A 16,350-nucleotide genomic window follows, 5' to 3' on the forward strand; every position below is an offset into this window, starting at 1 on the left:
TGTTGCGCCTGTATACGACCCACCTACACCAGTTGATCGCACAAGTCAACAGCCAACACAGGAAACAGGGTCTTCACAGGCTGGCACAAGAAGACTCATTCGAATAGTGTATATCGATAATCGACCGTAAGTATTTTGTTTTCAATTATTGCATATCTTTTAAATATTTTATATTGATATTTACTGTGTAACAATTCATGTGCAGCACGAGGTTTGAGCCACAAGAAGTAGTACGGGAGATTAGGAATTCACTTCTTCAACATCTACCAGGACCAGTTGCTCAATGGAAAGAGTACCCAAAGGAGGTATTAGACAGATTGTGGTCCTCATTCATGGTATACAGTTGTTCCTCATAGTTAATGTGTTTCATATTTAATTTATTTAAGCAATGTCTACTAACTTTCTGAAAATATTTGTAGGCTTCGAATCGCTTTGCAACTACGGTGGAAGAAAATGATGCAAGGAAGGTGTGGCAGAAGGTGGCTGCCAATCGATTTGCAGACATGCTGCACACTATGAAGACTGCAGCAAAAAAAACATCTGGCGTAGTAGATGATCCATTACTGTGGAAGGGCCATGGTCCTATTACTATCAGGAGAGATTACTGGGATGAAATGTGCGATATGTGGGCGGGAGATGCATTTAAAAATCGCTCTGCGAAGGCTTCACAAAATCGATCGAAGATGCCCGAAGCCCATCTACACACAGGTGGATCTAAGACATTTGGGAGCCACCTAAAGAAAATGGTAACTCATCAATATATAATATTAATTTTATAAGTATAGTTGCAAATTTGTGTACTAAATCTTTTGTCATTTAACTTTGCAGGAAGCAGAAAAAGGAGGCAGTGTACCATATAAGGATGTGTTTGTAGAAACACATAAACGGAAGACCACGGGAGTCTTCGTATCAGAGAAGGTGAGAACGACAACGGTATGTATTAATTCTATTAATAATCATTGCAATATATATGCAAGTCATCATAATGTTATCATTAATTATTAATGAATACTTTAAACATTATTTTGTAGGAGGCATATGAGCAACAAATGGTAGAGCGATATGGTGAAGACGCTACTCAGCATCCATCATTTGATCCTACAGCATGGGTGACTGCAGCAGGTGAACCCAAAAAAGGTCGCGTGTTCGGGTTTGGGAGTAATATGAACACTTCACCAGTTATTGGTTCTTCCAGTTACGGCTCACCAACTTCTTGCGCCGACATAAGCTCCAAGCAGCCGACTATTCTTTCCGGTGATGATGTACGCGAGATCATTAATGAATCACTGAATAACTACTTCCAATACACCGTCGCCCCCTTTCTCCGAAATGAGATCAAGGCCGCTGTTCAGGATAGGGGATCTTCGATTCCAGGTCCCTCTCAGGTATAATCACATATATAGTTTTTTTGACTATCTTAAAGCACATCTGAGCATGGTAGAATCACATATAGAGTTTTTCTAGATGCCTTAGAACACATATGAACATGCTATAATCACATATTCAATTTTTTTACTGCCTTAGCACACATATGAGCATGATAGAATCACATATATATATATTTAACTTTTTGTCTGTCTTAGAGCACATATGAGCATGATAGAATCACATATAAAGTTTTTTTTATTGCATTAGAACACATAAGCATGCTATAATCACATATTCAGTTTTTTTACTGCCTAAGAACACATATGAGCATATTATAATCACATATTCTGTTTTTTGACTGCCTTAGCACACATATGAACATGCTATAATAACATATAGAGTTTTTTAACTGCCTTAGAACACATATGAACATGTTATATATCATTTATGATAGAATCACATATAAAATTTTTGGCTTTGCCTGCCTTAGAGCACATATGAGCATGCTATATTCACATATTCAATTTTTTTACTGCCTTAGCACACATACGAGCATGATCGAATCACATATATAGTTTTTTGCTTGCCTTAAAGCACATCTGAGCATGGTAGAATCACATATAGAGTTTTTTTATATGCCTTAGAACACATATGAACATGCTATAATCACATATTCAATTTTTTGACTGCCTTAGCACACATATGAGCATGATAGAATCACATATAGAGTTTTTTTATTGCCTTAGATCACACATGAGCACATGATAGAATCACATATAGTGTGTAATTTATTTCATTATATTTTGTTTATCAATACTGACTGTTCTTTTCTTGTGTAGGCTGCTAGCGATAATCAGGGTAGTGGAGCTGAAGGGACAGATAAAGACAATGAACAAGAAGACGCACAAAATCTTGGCGATGATTAGAGGACTGTGTTGAAGAAGTTCTATTTTTTTTATTTTTCCTAATTGTAATTGTTGAATTGTAAATAATTAAACTTTTTAGTTTTAAGGTGGAACGATTAATTATTATAGATACTTGTTATATGAATTTTTTTGTGTGGTTTGTTTTTTATTTACAGGAAATATAAATTGTACAGGAAATATAAATTGTACAGTTCTCCGTAATTAATTTTTAAATAAATTTTTTTTGATTTTTTTTCGTTTTTGCGACGGATTAGCGACGGATGATTCCGTCGCTATTCATATTAATCTAGCGACGGCTTAGCGACGGAATTAAATCCGTCGCCACGCCGTGGTCGCCGTTTAGTACCGGCGGATTGGCGACGGAATATAGCGCTCGTTATTCCGTCGCAATTAGCGACGGACTTGGCGACGGAATAATTCCGTCGCCAGTTAGCGTCGAAATATTCGCGACGTAAGCATATTGTCGCCGCGTTGTCGCTAATCCGTCGCTAACATGGTTAGCGACGGATTAGCGACGGATTAGCGACGAAAGGTGGTCGTCGCTAATCTACTGCTCTGTTGTAGTGATCCCTACTTCATGCATATTCCTATTCCTATTTATTCTTGTATACCAAATCTTATATCCCCAAGGTTCTATCACTTTTGCTTTCTCACTTACCCATTTAGTCTCTTGTAAACATAAAATATCAATCTTTCTCCTACACATAACATCTACTAACTCTACCAACTTACCAGTTAAAGACCCTATGTTCCAAGTGGCTAACCTAATTTTATTGTCTTGGACTAACTTTTTTACCCCCACCCGTCCAACAAAGTGAGGGAACCCTTGCCTATTTGACACCACACCCCGGCACCGGTGTGACGCGTCGCTTTCGGGCGACGACCTAGCAACCCTTGCTCATTTATCACTGCCTCCAAGCCTATAGAGTACAACGCGTCGCTCAGTAGGGAACACCCCAACGAAATTTTCATATTGGTTCATATTCATAGGGTATGACTAAGTTTTTATGTTGGTTGTCACTGGCCTACAACAACCCTCCTCCTTTATCCGGGCTTGGGACCGGCAGTGTATAACTAAACAGTTATACACAGGCAGAGTTAACTAAACAACTATACTATAAATATTGGGAAAATATTAGCGGCTAATGAAGGTAAGAAATTAATGAGTAAAATTCACTCATTTCTTCAAAAAATTTCCAATTTTTATGTGATTTACATGATTTGTTTAGTAGAAAACTTGTTTTGAATCACATGATTATAACAAGTAATTAGGTTTTTAAAAGGGTTCAAAAATCAACAACCTACAATGTATCAAAATTTCATAACTCAAAAGATCATGTTTTTACATGGGAAAAGCATGGTCTATGAATTGATCGGTAGTAAACAAACCATGCTGAACACATGTGCTTACATTCAATTGATACAACTTGCATGTATGATTTCTAACTCACTAGTTTCTTACCTTCATTAACTGTAAATATTTTTGCTCATATATATATATATATATATATATATATATATATATATATATATATATATATATATATATATATATATATATATATATATATATATATATAGAGAGAGAGAGAGAGAGAGAGAGAGAGAGAGGAGAAAAGTGACAACTGCATACCACTTTTTTAGCTTACCGCAAGTGAACTAGTGTTTTCAGATTGTTTTTCACAAATCTGACCTTGCTAATGTGTTTGGCATGGTTGATTTATTAGGAAAAGATATTTAAATCATGTTTTTTGTTAAAAAACATAATTTTTTAAGCCATGAATACTTATGAAAATCTTAGACCATTGATGTTTAAACCTTATAAAAACCTACTTGTGTGTTAGAATAAGTGTCGATTCTTACAAAATCAAGCATGTAGAATGTATCTGTATGGTCATTTAAAAAAAACTATTAAAAAACTTTTTAAAAGCCTAGTAGGTTGGCAGTAGGCCGAACTGAATGGGACACTCAAGGTGTGTTTGATTGTGCGCAAAAAGGTGCTTCAGTGGCGGTCATCGACCACAAGGCATAAATTTGGTTTTCAGCATGTGACATTAATTGTGTGTACTGTGTACATCTGATTTCAATGGAACATGAAGGGTCTCTCTCTCTCTCTCTCTCTCTCTCTCTCTCTCTCTCTCTCTCTCTACCACTTTTTTTTATTGGGTTATGAAGGGTTTCTTCTCATGTTTTCCTTAATTCTGACTGTATAATTGTGTTCTGCATGCTTGAATTTGCAGGAATCAACTATTGGATTGTCCAATTCTACGTATAGGTAGATTGTTATAAGGTTTAAAAATTGATGATCTAGTTTTTTTATAAATATTCAAGGCTTACAAAGCATGTTTTTTTTTTATAAAATAACATGATCCAAATATCATTTCCAAGAGGCAATGAGCGCGCGCGCACACACACACACACACATATATATATATGAACATCAAACATTAAAATAACCGTATGAGTTAATCAAAACATGTTTTTTTTTATAAGATAACATGATCCAAATAACAATCGATATGCGAAAACAACCTGAAGTTTACTTGCAGTAGACAAGTGGTAGACCAAAAAAGATAGGCAACTACTGCCTACTCATTATATATATATATATATATATATATATATGAGTTAATCAAACATTAAAAGTGTTTAACATGAATTCAACCACATTAAAATAACTAAAATACCCTTAAAAAGTGGTATTTTAAAACATATAAGGTTAATTTTTAAGGTAAAAAGATAACTTTAATGAACTTATAAAGTTGTCTTTTTGAAAAAGGTGTTTAACTTTTCAATTTTGTTTAAGTTCAACCAAAAAGTGTCCATGCATTTCTTAAAGTACCACTCTTTTGAGGGTATTTTAGTTATTTTAAAGTTGAATCTACATATAAGATTTTGTTGCCGGGCAAGAGGAGCATCTCCCATCCAACCATGACAAAGGTGGTTATTGCTATTCTTCGTGGTGCTATTTTTTCTTATATATTGCAATAAGATTTCTCCTTAATTAAAAAGCACTGAAGTGGCCATAATTCTGTTGATAACTTGTGATGGTGGTGGTTTCATGCAATTTGATTTGCTATACATTTTGCTTCATCTCATGTTATTTATTTTATTTAGAACATCAGTAATCCATGCTTTGGTAGATGAAACTGATTAGAGCATGCTGTTCACTTCAAGACTGTCTTCTCCATTGGATGGATATTATTATTTAACTGTTAAAATTGCATAAAATGCGTAACCGTTTTTGTTTGTAATATATGTGAGTACCATGATACTATCAGCATCTCTTATTAGCCCATATACATGGAATTGATTGGTGGCTTTTGCCCTGTGGCACATGAGGAGGGTATTGAATGAGTGTAATAGAACAAAACATATAACAGAAATTTTGAAGCACAAGCTATCTTCTCAAGAAAGTCCTTCAGGTTTGACCCTGTATTCTGCAGCCCAGATAATGATGCAACAATGCACAACGTAATGTACTCTTTGTCAAGAGGGATTGACTTGTTACACATCTGCCAAGTAAAATGGTACTTGAATTATGTGAAACAAGCTGCAAGAAGAGCTAAAGTCATTCTTGTGGGAGCTTATTGGGAGATGTGATATGTGTAGTAAAGGGTGCAATTAGCCTCTCTTTGTTGACCTAGACAACCTAGGTGCTGCCTTAGTTGTCAAAGGCGGTCCCTAGGCGGCCTAAGCGACCTAGGTGCAGTCCTACCACTTGGGCGATCAGGTCTGGGCGGTGTCACGGCCTAAGTTTTTTTTAAAGCTTAGTTTTTTTTTTTTTTGAAATAATTTTTTTGAAGATTTTTTTCTTAATACATATCATTTGTTTTCTTTTTTGAAGAAGAGGAGAAGAAGAAGACAGAGAAATGTTATTTATTGTATTATGTCTATTGTTGAGAAGAATAAGAATAAGAAGACATTATTTGTCTATTGCTTGTATTATGTTTATTGTTGAGAAAAAGAATAAGACATTATTTGTCTATTGTTCGTATTATGTCTATTGTTGTTAATTTTTTTGTATTCATGATTTTATTTTTTTGTGTATTGTTCATTTAACTTGTTAGTTGTATGGTTGTTTATTCATTTGTTAATTTATTCTTAGTTTGTTTGAGCTGGTTAAGGTTATGAAAAATAATTATTTTATGGTGTTTAACGGTGCCATATTATTTGTCTATTGCTTATTATTGATTGATTTTATGTTATATGCATGTTTCTTATAATGTTTTTTATATTTTTAATTTTTATTTTATTTTAAGTACCACCTCAGCCTTTTTAGGGGATCACCGTCTAGGCTCCTCTTAAGGACTATGACAACTAAGGGTGCTGCACAGAAACTAGATAACACTCGTTTTAGTTAGTACAAACTGTATGAAGGGCAGCCATGTGAGGGCATAATTGACCAGTGCATTGGTTTTTAGTCTTTTTAGTTTTTATTTTAATTTTTAATTATAATTCCAATTTCCAACAAAGGCTAGGCATGCCCAGGCAAGTTAGTCAATTAGCCTGGCAGTCTAGGTGGCTCTTAGCGATTTTGACAGGTAGAAATTGTGGTGTCTAACCAACTAAAAGGCCACACTAGTCAGTGAAGGTGAACAACACTAGAAAGTATGATTTTTTCTTTTCGCCTAGAAAACCAATTTCCTATTGAAGTTCGTAACTTGTGGTTAATTATTCTATGGTACACAATTATGTCAAGAAAAGCTGGTGTTTCCTGGCATGTTGGGTAGTTTAGCAATAAATTCCTTTCTTTGTTCTAAAGGACATACCAATGATGGTCATAAAGCCTTGATTTTATGTGTTCTTATGTGAAGGACTTCTTCGTGATGAATGGTGGTAAGCGAAAACGAGAAAATTATGCTCCACAGATTCATCCTGCTGGGCACATTCCTCAACAAGATGGAGCTGACGATGTTGGCTATGATTCCTTTCTTTTGAATGTGCGCCCACGTTCCCTTTAGTTGTTTCATAAAAAGGTGGTGTATCCATGTGGCAGCTGTAGCTCTTCTGATTACTGCTTTGTTTTTTTGATACTTGATTTCCATTGTAAAGCATGATTATTTCTTAAGACACTTGACTTTTCAGGCTAGTGAAGGTGCAGCTTCATTGGCTGATATGCATAAAGGAATTGCAAAAAAAGGGATGGCACTAATTCAAAATGGAAGTAGCAGTGTCACTATTCCGCAGCAAGATGGATTTCATGATGATTACCAAGATGTAAGCACCATTCTAAAGATATTGTTTGTTGATATTGGTCATTCTTGCACCTTGTTAAGCTGTTCCACTTGCATTTTGGTGAAGGGGTTTGTCATTGAAGACTACAATACAGCAGACCGTGGTAAATTTAAACAAAAAATGTGTATCCTTGAATATATGGCCAGTTCTTTTGCAGGCTCACCCTGCAGTGTTTCTTCATGCCATCCACAGCATCCCTGTACCTGGCCCAAGTGGAACTGAAGTTGGTGATGTTGATGATAATGATGAACCACCTTTAAATGAAGATGATGATGACGACAATGATGAATTTGAGCAGGGAGAGGAGAATCATGGCATGCATCATTTAGTTCTCTCCCAGTTTGAAAAGGTATTTTTGAAAATGCCAAATTGCAAAAGTGGATGACTGGACTTGGACTTTGTGTGGTCCTGAATTTGATTTAATTGGTAGCAAGTTGTGAGGATTGTTGCCTTATTTGTGCTTGATAGTGGCCATGAATTTGATGCAGTTGGTAACAAATGCTGAGGAATGTTACCCTCTGCTTGGACTTGATCTTGTTGCTTTGATCAAGTCTTCTGGATGACAAGTTCAGTTTTTGCATCCTCGAATTTGATAAATGCTCCTCTTTTCCCTTTTCTGCATCACCTGCGTAACTTGGTGTTTTGGCCCTAAAGGTGGTTTGCGTTACATATGTAGGTGACACGAACCAAAAACAGATGGAAATGCATGCTCAAGGGTAGTATAATGCATCTCAATAACAAAGACATCCTTTTCAGCAAGGTTAGTTTCCTAACTTTTCGAAAATCAGAGACTGTATAATAAAGCTAGTTGGTTTATGCTGTTCCACATATAACTGTAAAAACTGCATCAAATGGCGAGCAGTAAGTTTCCCCTATAAGTCAAAAACATGGATCTCAGTATTGTAGGCTGAATCGAGTCGCAACAAATCTGGATGCTTTGTTTATTTTGTAAATCTATTTTGCTGCTTGGTTGTTCTGAGCATCATTATTCTGTCCAGAGGCTTTATCTTGTTCAATTCAACTTCGTGTAGGCAAGTGGAGAATTTGATTTCTGAACTTCAAAACATTCTGTATATCAGCTGGTTGATATTTCCTGTTCTGGTGGAGGAATGAGGTGTCAGGCAAGACTCCAAACTACAATACAGAACAATTGCCTGCAACTGTCCACTCGCATCACCCTGCCACATTCACTTCGCCCTCTTTCTCTGTATAAATATGGTAACTTTTTTCATTGCTGTAAATTATTTTTGACATTGAGAGAGCCGAAAGAAGATGAAAATTACCACTCATGAAGATCAACAAAATGTTGAACCCATGAACCAGACAATATAGAAAACAAAACAAAAACATAGAAAAATAAAAAGCTAAAGAAAAAGAAACTACAGACAGATAACAACAGAGAACAAAGCCAAGCTCAGCCAGGATCCGCTGGATTAGAAGAAACCACCGATGAGTGAACGTTGTTCAGAGAGAATGAGAGGTCTCTAAGATGCATACGTAGAATCGCGTGGTTTTGACATTGAGAGAGAGAGAGACGAACTATAACCATCAACATTACGAGACAGGTTCAACCAACATTGAACCTGCCAAAAAGACAAAAAGGCCCAAGACATGCCAAGAAGCCCAGAAAAAAAAAAACAAGATATAAAATACAAAATACAAAATACAAAATACAGGTAATCGACGAGCATCACCCTGGATCCGGAGGGGGCCATGGAGGAAGATTGTGTTGAAGACCAGGAAGGCTGATGCGCAGAATGACGTACACGTCTGCCAAAATAAGATTCACTAGTTTATTGAAAACAACCGAAATATGCTGAAAAATGACATTGTTGCGGTCATCCAAACGGCCCACCAGAACGAGAGAAGCCAAGTTCGCCAAATAATCCACCATTTATTACAATGGCGAACTGGCTGAGGACCCCACAACAAGTCGATGGCGAACTATTTCTGACACACACTGACCACCGACTTATTCCAGGTGACCTTGAAGATGTTTTGAAAAACAGGGCACTCCCCAAAAAGGTGAAACACATATTCTTCGGCCGCCTCGCACAACATACATTTACTCGGAAGATGAAATCTGATGGATTTGAGGAAGTTGTCAGTCTGCACCTGATCGTGTAAGATGAGCCATGCCAGGAAGCATGATCGAGGAGTCGGTCCCTTGCCCCAGATAATGCTTGTCGGGAACCGGTCCACCCTTGAATGAAGGAGAGCGAGGTAACATTCTTTTGAGCGGAAAGATCCGTTCAGAGCAAAGGCACGTTCAAAGAATTGGGACTACGAGTCAACATTGCCATTATTTGAAAGAACCGCAAACCAAGCTTGGATCCATGATCGTAGAAGTTTTGACATTGTTTGCTGACTCACGCGTGTGACCCCAACCAATGATTCCACCCCCCCCCCTCATATTTAGCTAAAAGAATGCTTTCACACGGGGACCCAAGTTGGTGCGCAAGCCAGCTCTGCTTCACGACGAATATCATACTCCTCAATCTGGGATCCTTGGTTCCCAACCCCCCTATATAGGGGAAGCCTAAGGGTGTCCCACCCAATCAGGTGGCGCTTGTTGTTGGAACCTCGCCCAGACCACAGGAAGTTCGTCATTATTTGAGAGAGCTTCTTACTAACCCCCATGGGCATCAGGAACATAGACATAACAAATTCTGGCATAACATTTAGAACATGCTTGATAAGAGTTAGTCTACCAGCGTATAAAAGGTAGGAGGCTTGCCATGCTGATATTTTATTCAGAACCCTTTGAAGAGTTGTAGTCCAAGCTACTGTTGTGACATGACTGATCTGAAGAGGCAGACCCAGATAAGAAAAAGAGTTTTTCGATAACGTGCAACAGAATATTCATTGGCCCATAGCCAACATCGACGGAAGGGCATTTACCATGAACAGACAACACTTATCGTAGTTCATAGATAAACCTGACATTGATAGGAAAAAAAGGACCAACTTGAATCTTAACATTTGTTGGACTGAAGCCCTTCCGAAGATAATTATGTCATCGGCGTAGGTCAGGATATGACTCGGGCACTCTTGTATACCGAGTGGCTCAAGAAGACCACACTCTACTGCCCTCTTAACCAAAACCACAAGACTTTCAAAGACAACGTTGAAGAGTAAAGGAGACAGGGGACATCCTTGCCGAAGACCCCACCCAAGTTTGAACTGCTTGCCCCTATCCCCATTGATCTGAATTTGTGACTGGGCATTGGTTACCAGCTCATGCACTTAGCTAGAGAAACGTCTACCGAAGCCTAAATTCACCAACATGTTGAAAAAGAATGACCAATGAACAGAGTCGTAGGCTTTATGAAAATCAAGCTTAAGAGTGAAAAAAGGTCCTCCGCTGATCTTGAGAGAGTGCAACACTTCTGTGGCCAAAATGAAAGAATGTTGAAGTCTTCTATTAAGGATGAAGGCGAACTGAGCCTCCTAAAAAATTCTATGAACGATTGACCACATCCTATTTGCCAATACCTTGGCAATAATGCGGTATAAACCCCCTAACACTGAAATAGGGTGAAACCACGAAATATCCGATGTGGTTTCCTCCCTAGGAATAAGAGACACAATGGCTAGGTGGGAATGAACCGACAATCGTCCATTGCGATGAAACTCAACGAAGACACTAAGAATGTCACTCTTGACGTATTGCCAGAATATGCGAAAGAAATCCACTGGAAACCCATCAAATCCTAGAGCTTTCCACCCAGACGAATCCCGCATAACTGAGAAGATTTCGTCTTTGGTCAACGACACCTGTATTGACTTGGATAGTGGTTGATCCATTGACAAAAATAATGCAGTTTCCATAGAGCCACCTAAAGCTTGGCTGCAGGAATATAGGTTATAGAAATAGTTGGTGATAGCTTGGAGTACCTGATTGCCCGAGTAGGAGACACCATCAATAGACATAGAATGAATCATGTGTCTTCTATGCCTATGAGAGGCGAAAGAATGAAAGAACATTGTGTTCCTGTTACCTACTTTAAGCCAAGTCACTCTTGACCGCTGCTTTCAGTGAATCTCATCCTTTAGACGCCAATATTTCAATAGTAGAGTCAGCTCGACCGATCTAGCATGAGAGAGAGAGAGATGCCTGGGGTGGGGGCTTTTGGTTTTCGCTCTATGGACTGGTCATTGACTTTGTTCAGATGTAATAGATCCCTATTGATCTCCCTTTTGGTGGGTCTCTCTCTGACCTGAGGGTCATGTTCACTATTGCTGCTATTAATGGAAATGTTTTTCTGTCGGTGACATTTACAAGTTGTCCCAGATCAGTGGAGCTCATTAGCGATGGCAGTGGACCAGGGCTTGGGACAAGGTCTCCACCCTCATCCTGTCTCAAAATCCAGACCTTCATTCTTCCCTCCAACGGGTTATGATTTTACCTTTCACCCCAGTTCAAACAGGGCGATGCAAAATAGGGCCCGTTTCTCTTCGATCCACTGCCATCACTAAAGAAGGATTGAGGACGGGGCAAGGTGAGGATAAAGATGGGGATGGGGCAAAGTGAGAGAAAGCATCAGTTCATCCCCGCCTCCATCCCACACAGGTTTTGATTTTAACCTTCATCCTGCCTCATGTCCTTCATCCCCGCCTCATGTCCTCCATCCCTGGTCCAACCGAGGCGGGGCCAGGCCCCGTTTTTCCCTTGGTCCACTGCCATCCCTAACGCCCGTGTATTCAGACCATGTAGGCTTGTCAAACAAAGGAAAAACAGTAACTTTTGTATTGTGCCCGATCGACTAATGACCTCTTAGGTTTGGGATGCTCTTTAAAAAAAAGTATGGAATGGATGCTTATCATAAAACTAATACAAGATCACGTTATTTGTAGTTTGTTTGTTTTTTTGTTAAAAAGTTCTTGGTGCTCAAGTCTCTTGTTTAAAATATGTTTGGTGGTAAATAGTTCCACTTCCATAAGTGTGGGCTTGATATATTGATAATGTTTGCTGTGACCATAGGCATGTTTTTAGTTGGTCCATTACTGTTTGGGAAGAAAGGTTGGGGATATTTGAACATCTAAGAAATGAGAGGGTCTGATAATAATAATAATGATAATAAATTATTATTATTATTATTGCAATGGAAGGATTTCTGGATCCCTTTCTTATAAGTTGAAGGCCAAAATCCCTCCCAAAGGGTTGTTCCTGATTACGAAATCCCTGCTCCAATACCTTCATGCTAAAAGGCCACAATTAAGGGAGTTTGCCTGATGGTGATGGTCCATTTCTTTGAAATGTCTCCCTAACTTGTGATGCCAAAAGAAAAGTTTAATCTGATTTTTTGATTGAGTTTTGTTTTTATTTAGGATGTGTTTGGATTCAGATGAATTTTTAGTCAAGAGAATTCACGTTTATTGCCACTTCAGATTCTTGTGTTTGTATCTAGTTTCAGTTTTGGGAAAAAGAATTCTAATTCATTTAAATTCAACATTTAAAGTTCCCACCTCCCTAGGTGGAGACTTTAATTCTTGTTCTCACCTGTGATATCGAGGAACCCTCAAATTTCTTCTCTAGAGTTAACTCAACTCTGCATAGCTGCAACCGACAACAGCTGGTATCTCTCTCTCTCATCATCTTCATGTTGGCATGACCAAAGTTGCCAAACTAGGAAGCGAAAGCCCGAAATGATATGAAAAGGTAAAGCAAGAAGCATGACATTTTGAAATTTATAGGAAGCGGGAAGCGAAATATAAATAAAAAAGGAAGTATTATGGTAACTGAATAGGAATTAAACAAGAAGCAAATAAAACCTAAAATAAAATTGATTATTCTTATATTTCATGATTATTCAATAAAAGAGTTAAATTTTTGTTAAATTCTAATAATGATGGTTACCAATATAGAGAAAGTACATGGGAAGTGAGTTAAAGCGTGAGAGAAAATACATGAAAAATATGAAAAAATATGAGAAAAGCATATAAGAAACATATACCATGTGTATGAGAAGCATAGAAGAAGCCTGGGAGAATCGAGATTCCCATAAAGTTTTGGAAGCAAGGAGTATCGCGTTTTCTAAGCACATTTTTGGGAAGCGCGCTTCCCACATACCTAAGAAGCTTCCGATAACTCTGGGCATGACCTCTCATCCAATTTCTGTGCTATAGCTAAATAATAAGAGGGTCCTCATGATGTCCCATATAACAATTTTTTTGCTATGTGATAGCCTGCAAGAATGTGTGTTTATAGCATACAAGACATGCTAATTTTTCTTTGATGCTCCATACTAATAGTATGCATATTCAGAAAAATCATTTATAGTCTACAATAAAGTTACCTGCAGTTAAAAATAATCTTGCCTTTATGTATTGTAGGTTTCTATACCATCATTCTATAATGTTTTTAGTTTTTCAATAAGCGACTGAAGATAAATATCTATTTTATATACTCCAGGAAAGCTTGGTCTAAATATAAGCAGTGAAAACATGGTATATGGATGCTTCATGCACATCCACGATGGCAAATTATATGCAACTATAACAACTGGACATATGTTATATGTTGCACTCAAAGTTTGAAAATGATTAAAACCATCTCTGGCTAACCCGAGTCTCACATTGTGACAATCTAAAGCAAAAGATGAATGTAATGTATAAAAAGATTTCTAAGCTAATGAATCTGCAGGATGCTTTAGAACACCATCTTTGATGCGACCTTCATGGTGCCATCTCATTTGAGCAACAATGTTAGATAACATAAACAACAACTTCAATCTTGGTATCAAGGGAAAGTAATGTAAAGTTTTATATAAATTTTTCTTGAGTTTCTTACAAGATGAAGATGACATAAAATTTGATTGACCTTCAACTTCTCTCCATCTTGATGCCTTACAAACCTCACATGCTTATTTTTTAGTTGTTTCTTCCTAATATAACATGCAATTGTGAGGATATATATCAATTTTTTCATAACCGAAACCAAAATTTTCAATTGTCATCTTCGTGTCATGATATGACTTTAGCAATTGTACACCTTCAAGGAATGCTTCAATAAGTCGAGCAACATATCAAACGATTTATTACTTCAGTCATTAAAATATTTTAACAATGAATGCCAACTTTGTAAATTTAACATATTCGGGATATAGTTCTTGTTCAACATCACTGTTCTTGTTCAGCATCACTCTATAATTTGAAGTATGCATTATCTTATGAGATCTGACTTTTAATAAGCTCATATATTTCATCACCATAAGAATCATGTATTCGAAATACATCATGTATCAATTCATCCATAGTATCTATGTTATCTTTACATGCATCAACATGCTCTGTTGCATATGGGATCGCCGATTCACCATGAAAATGACACAGTGTAGCTTAGAACAAAACTAAAACATACCATGTGATCAACAATAGTTTCAACTGATTACAATAAGCAATTGTTGCATATCATGCATAAGCACCTTATCTTTTCCTCATTAACTGCATTGTTCACTCGAGTAAAGTTGATAAAGCTAATAACCATTCAAATAATCAGTTCCACTCCTATCAAATGCAAAACATAATCCAAATTATTTGCATGCATGAACATTTAATATATTTTTTTATTGCAAAACAAAGAAATCTTATTTGTTTGACTAAATACCTATTCTTTTGAATCCAACTTCTATCATCCATGGTGACTTACTTCTTTCAACCATTAGCTTACAAAGTATACACATAACAATTAATATAGAAGTTTAAAAAAAAAACTTAGACAAAATGAGAAAGGATGAGGAGTTTGAGAAAAGGAACATGGTTGCACATTTTAAGTGTTGTACTTTGGATAAAATCAATAGGTATCTAATTTAATCTCTAACACGTAATCTCAAAAAGTCACTCCAACTCATATGCATGAGATGGTAAAATCTTTCTCACCAGTAAAACTTGTAAAACATGGTAAATACTGCAACTGTTTTAACCAAAAAATGCATTGACGGTCCAACTATACCCCTATCCTCATGACATTGAAAGGATTAGATTTTCCATTCAAACTTAATATTGCACAACTCCCATGAGCATCAAGAGGCTTAGATTCTGGCCTTTAAAGAAGGTTTTGTTCAAGAACTACAAGCGTAGGCTATACACACTTGAGGCACATTTGCTTAACTCCCATGAGCCAAAACAAATGTGAGAGAATGGTGCATGAAAAAGCGACCCTCATTTTCTCAATTAATTTGCTAAAATCATCCAATAAGAGAAAACATGGTGAGGACACAACTTCCAATAACAAGAACAAACAATGTAAGCCACAATAAAGAGTGGACTTTCTGAAATGGATCTTTTTTAAACAGTACCGACGTGTGCACAAGCTTCATAGAAAAGTATACTTACAAAAGAATATACAACTGTTGGTTTAAAGTGCAACTTACCAGATAAGATAGTTTTTGAATGGACAAGCAAATTTCATATGGACATCCATCTTCTGAAACAAGAGAATTCCTATGTTTCACAAGAAGTCAAACTAAACTGCAGAAAATACAAGATTGCATACCCAAACATGAAAAATGAAAAATCAGGCCCCAATCCCGTAGCAGTTTATCCCTTATGGAAGAATAATTGTATCTCATTCAGGTGTCTGCAGCAAGCCAACTCTGCCTGCAGAAATACCCCTCCCTAATCCCTATTGATATTTATCACAAGTGGTGTGCTTCTTCAATTCAAATGAAAACTCTAGTCCTAAGAGAACTGCTCCAACCCCAAATTTTAAAGCTTACTGGAATATCAGCAGACAAAAAACTAATAGTATGGTTATTGACCAAGAATTTTCTTGATGAAATAAACCAGATGAAAGATGAGAAAACACACAGACAAC

The 16,350-nt window shown here is 37.0% G+C and overlaps 2 protein-coding genes across 2 annotated transcripts; both read left to right on the forward strand.

The window, feature by feature from the left end:
• The first annotated feature begins 1,163 nt into the window (after nucleotides 1-1,163).
• Nucleotides 1,164-2,362, forward strand: LOC149823257 (uncharacterized). Its single transcript, XM_090019907.1, has 2 exons — nucleotides 1,164-1,385; nucleotides 2,208-2,362. Exons 1-2 carry the CDS (start codon nucleotides 1,164-1,166, stop codon nucleotides 2,292-2,294), a joined length of 309 nt encoding a protein of 102 aa, XP_089876033.1. The 3' UTR covers nucleotides 2,295-2,362.
• Nucleotides 2,363-3,439: 1,077 nt separating this feature from the next.
• LOC149823258 (uncharacterized) lies at nucleotides 3,440-8,095 on the forward strand. The gene is made up of 5 exons (XM_090019908.1): nucleotides 3,440-3,445; nucleotides 7,112-7,237; nucleotides 7,383-7,514; nucleotides 7,690-7,881; nucleotides 8,021-8,095. Exons 1-5 carry the CDS (start codon nucleotides 3,440-3,442, stop codon nucleotides 8,093-8,095), a joined length of 531 nt encoding a protein of 176 aa, XP_089876034.1.
• The last annotated feature ends 8,255 nt before the right edge of the window (nucleotides 8,096-16,350 follow it).

The sequence above is a fragment of the Nuphar pumila genome, chromosome 10 (assembly GCF_984573655.1).
Source record: "Nuphar pumila chromosome 10, dmNupPumi1.hap1.1, whole genome shotgun sequence".
In the NCBI taxonomy this organism is placed as follows: Eukaryota; Viridiplantae; Streptophyta; class Magnoliopsida; order Nymphaeales; family Nymphaeaceae; genus Nuphar; species Nuphar pumila.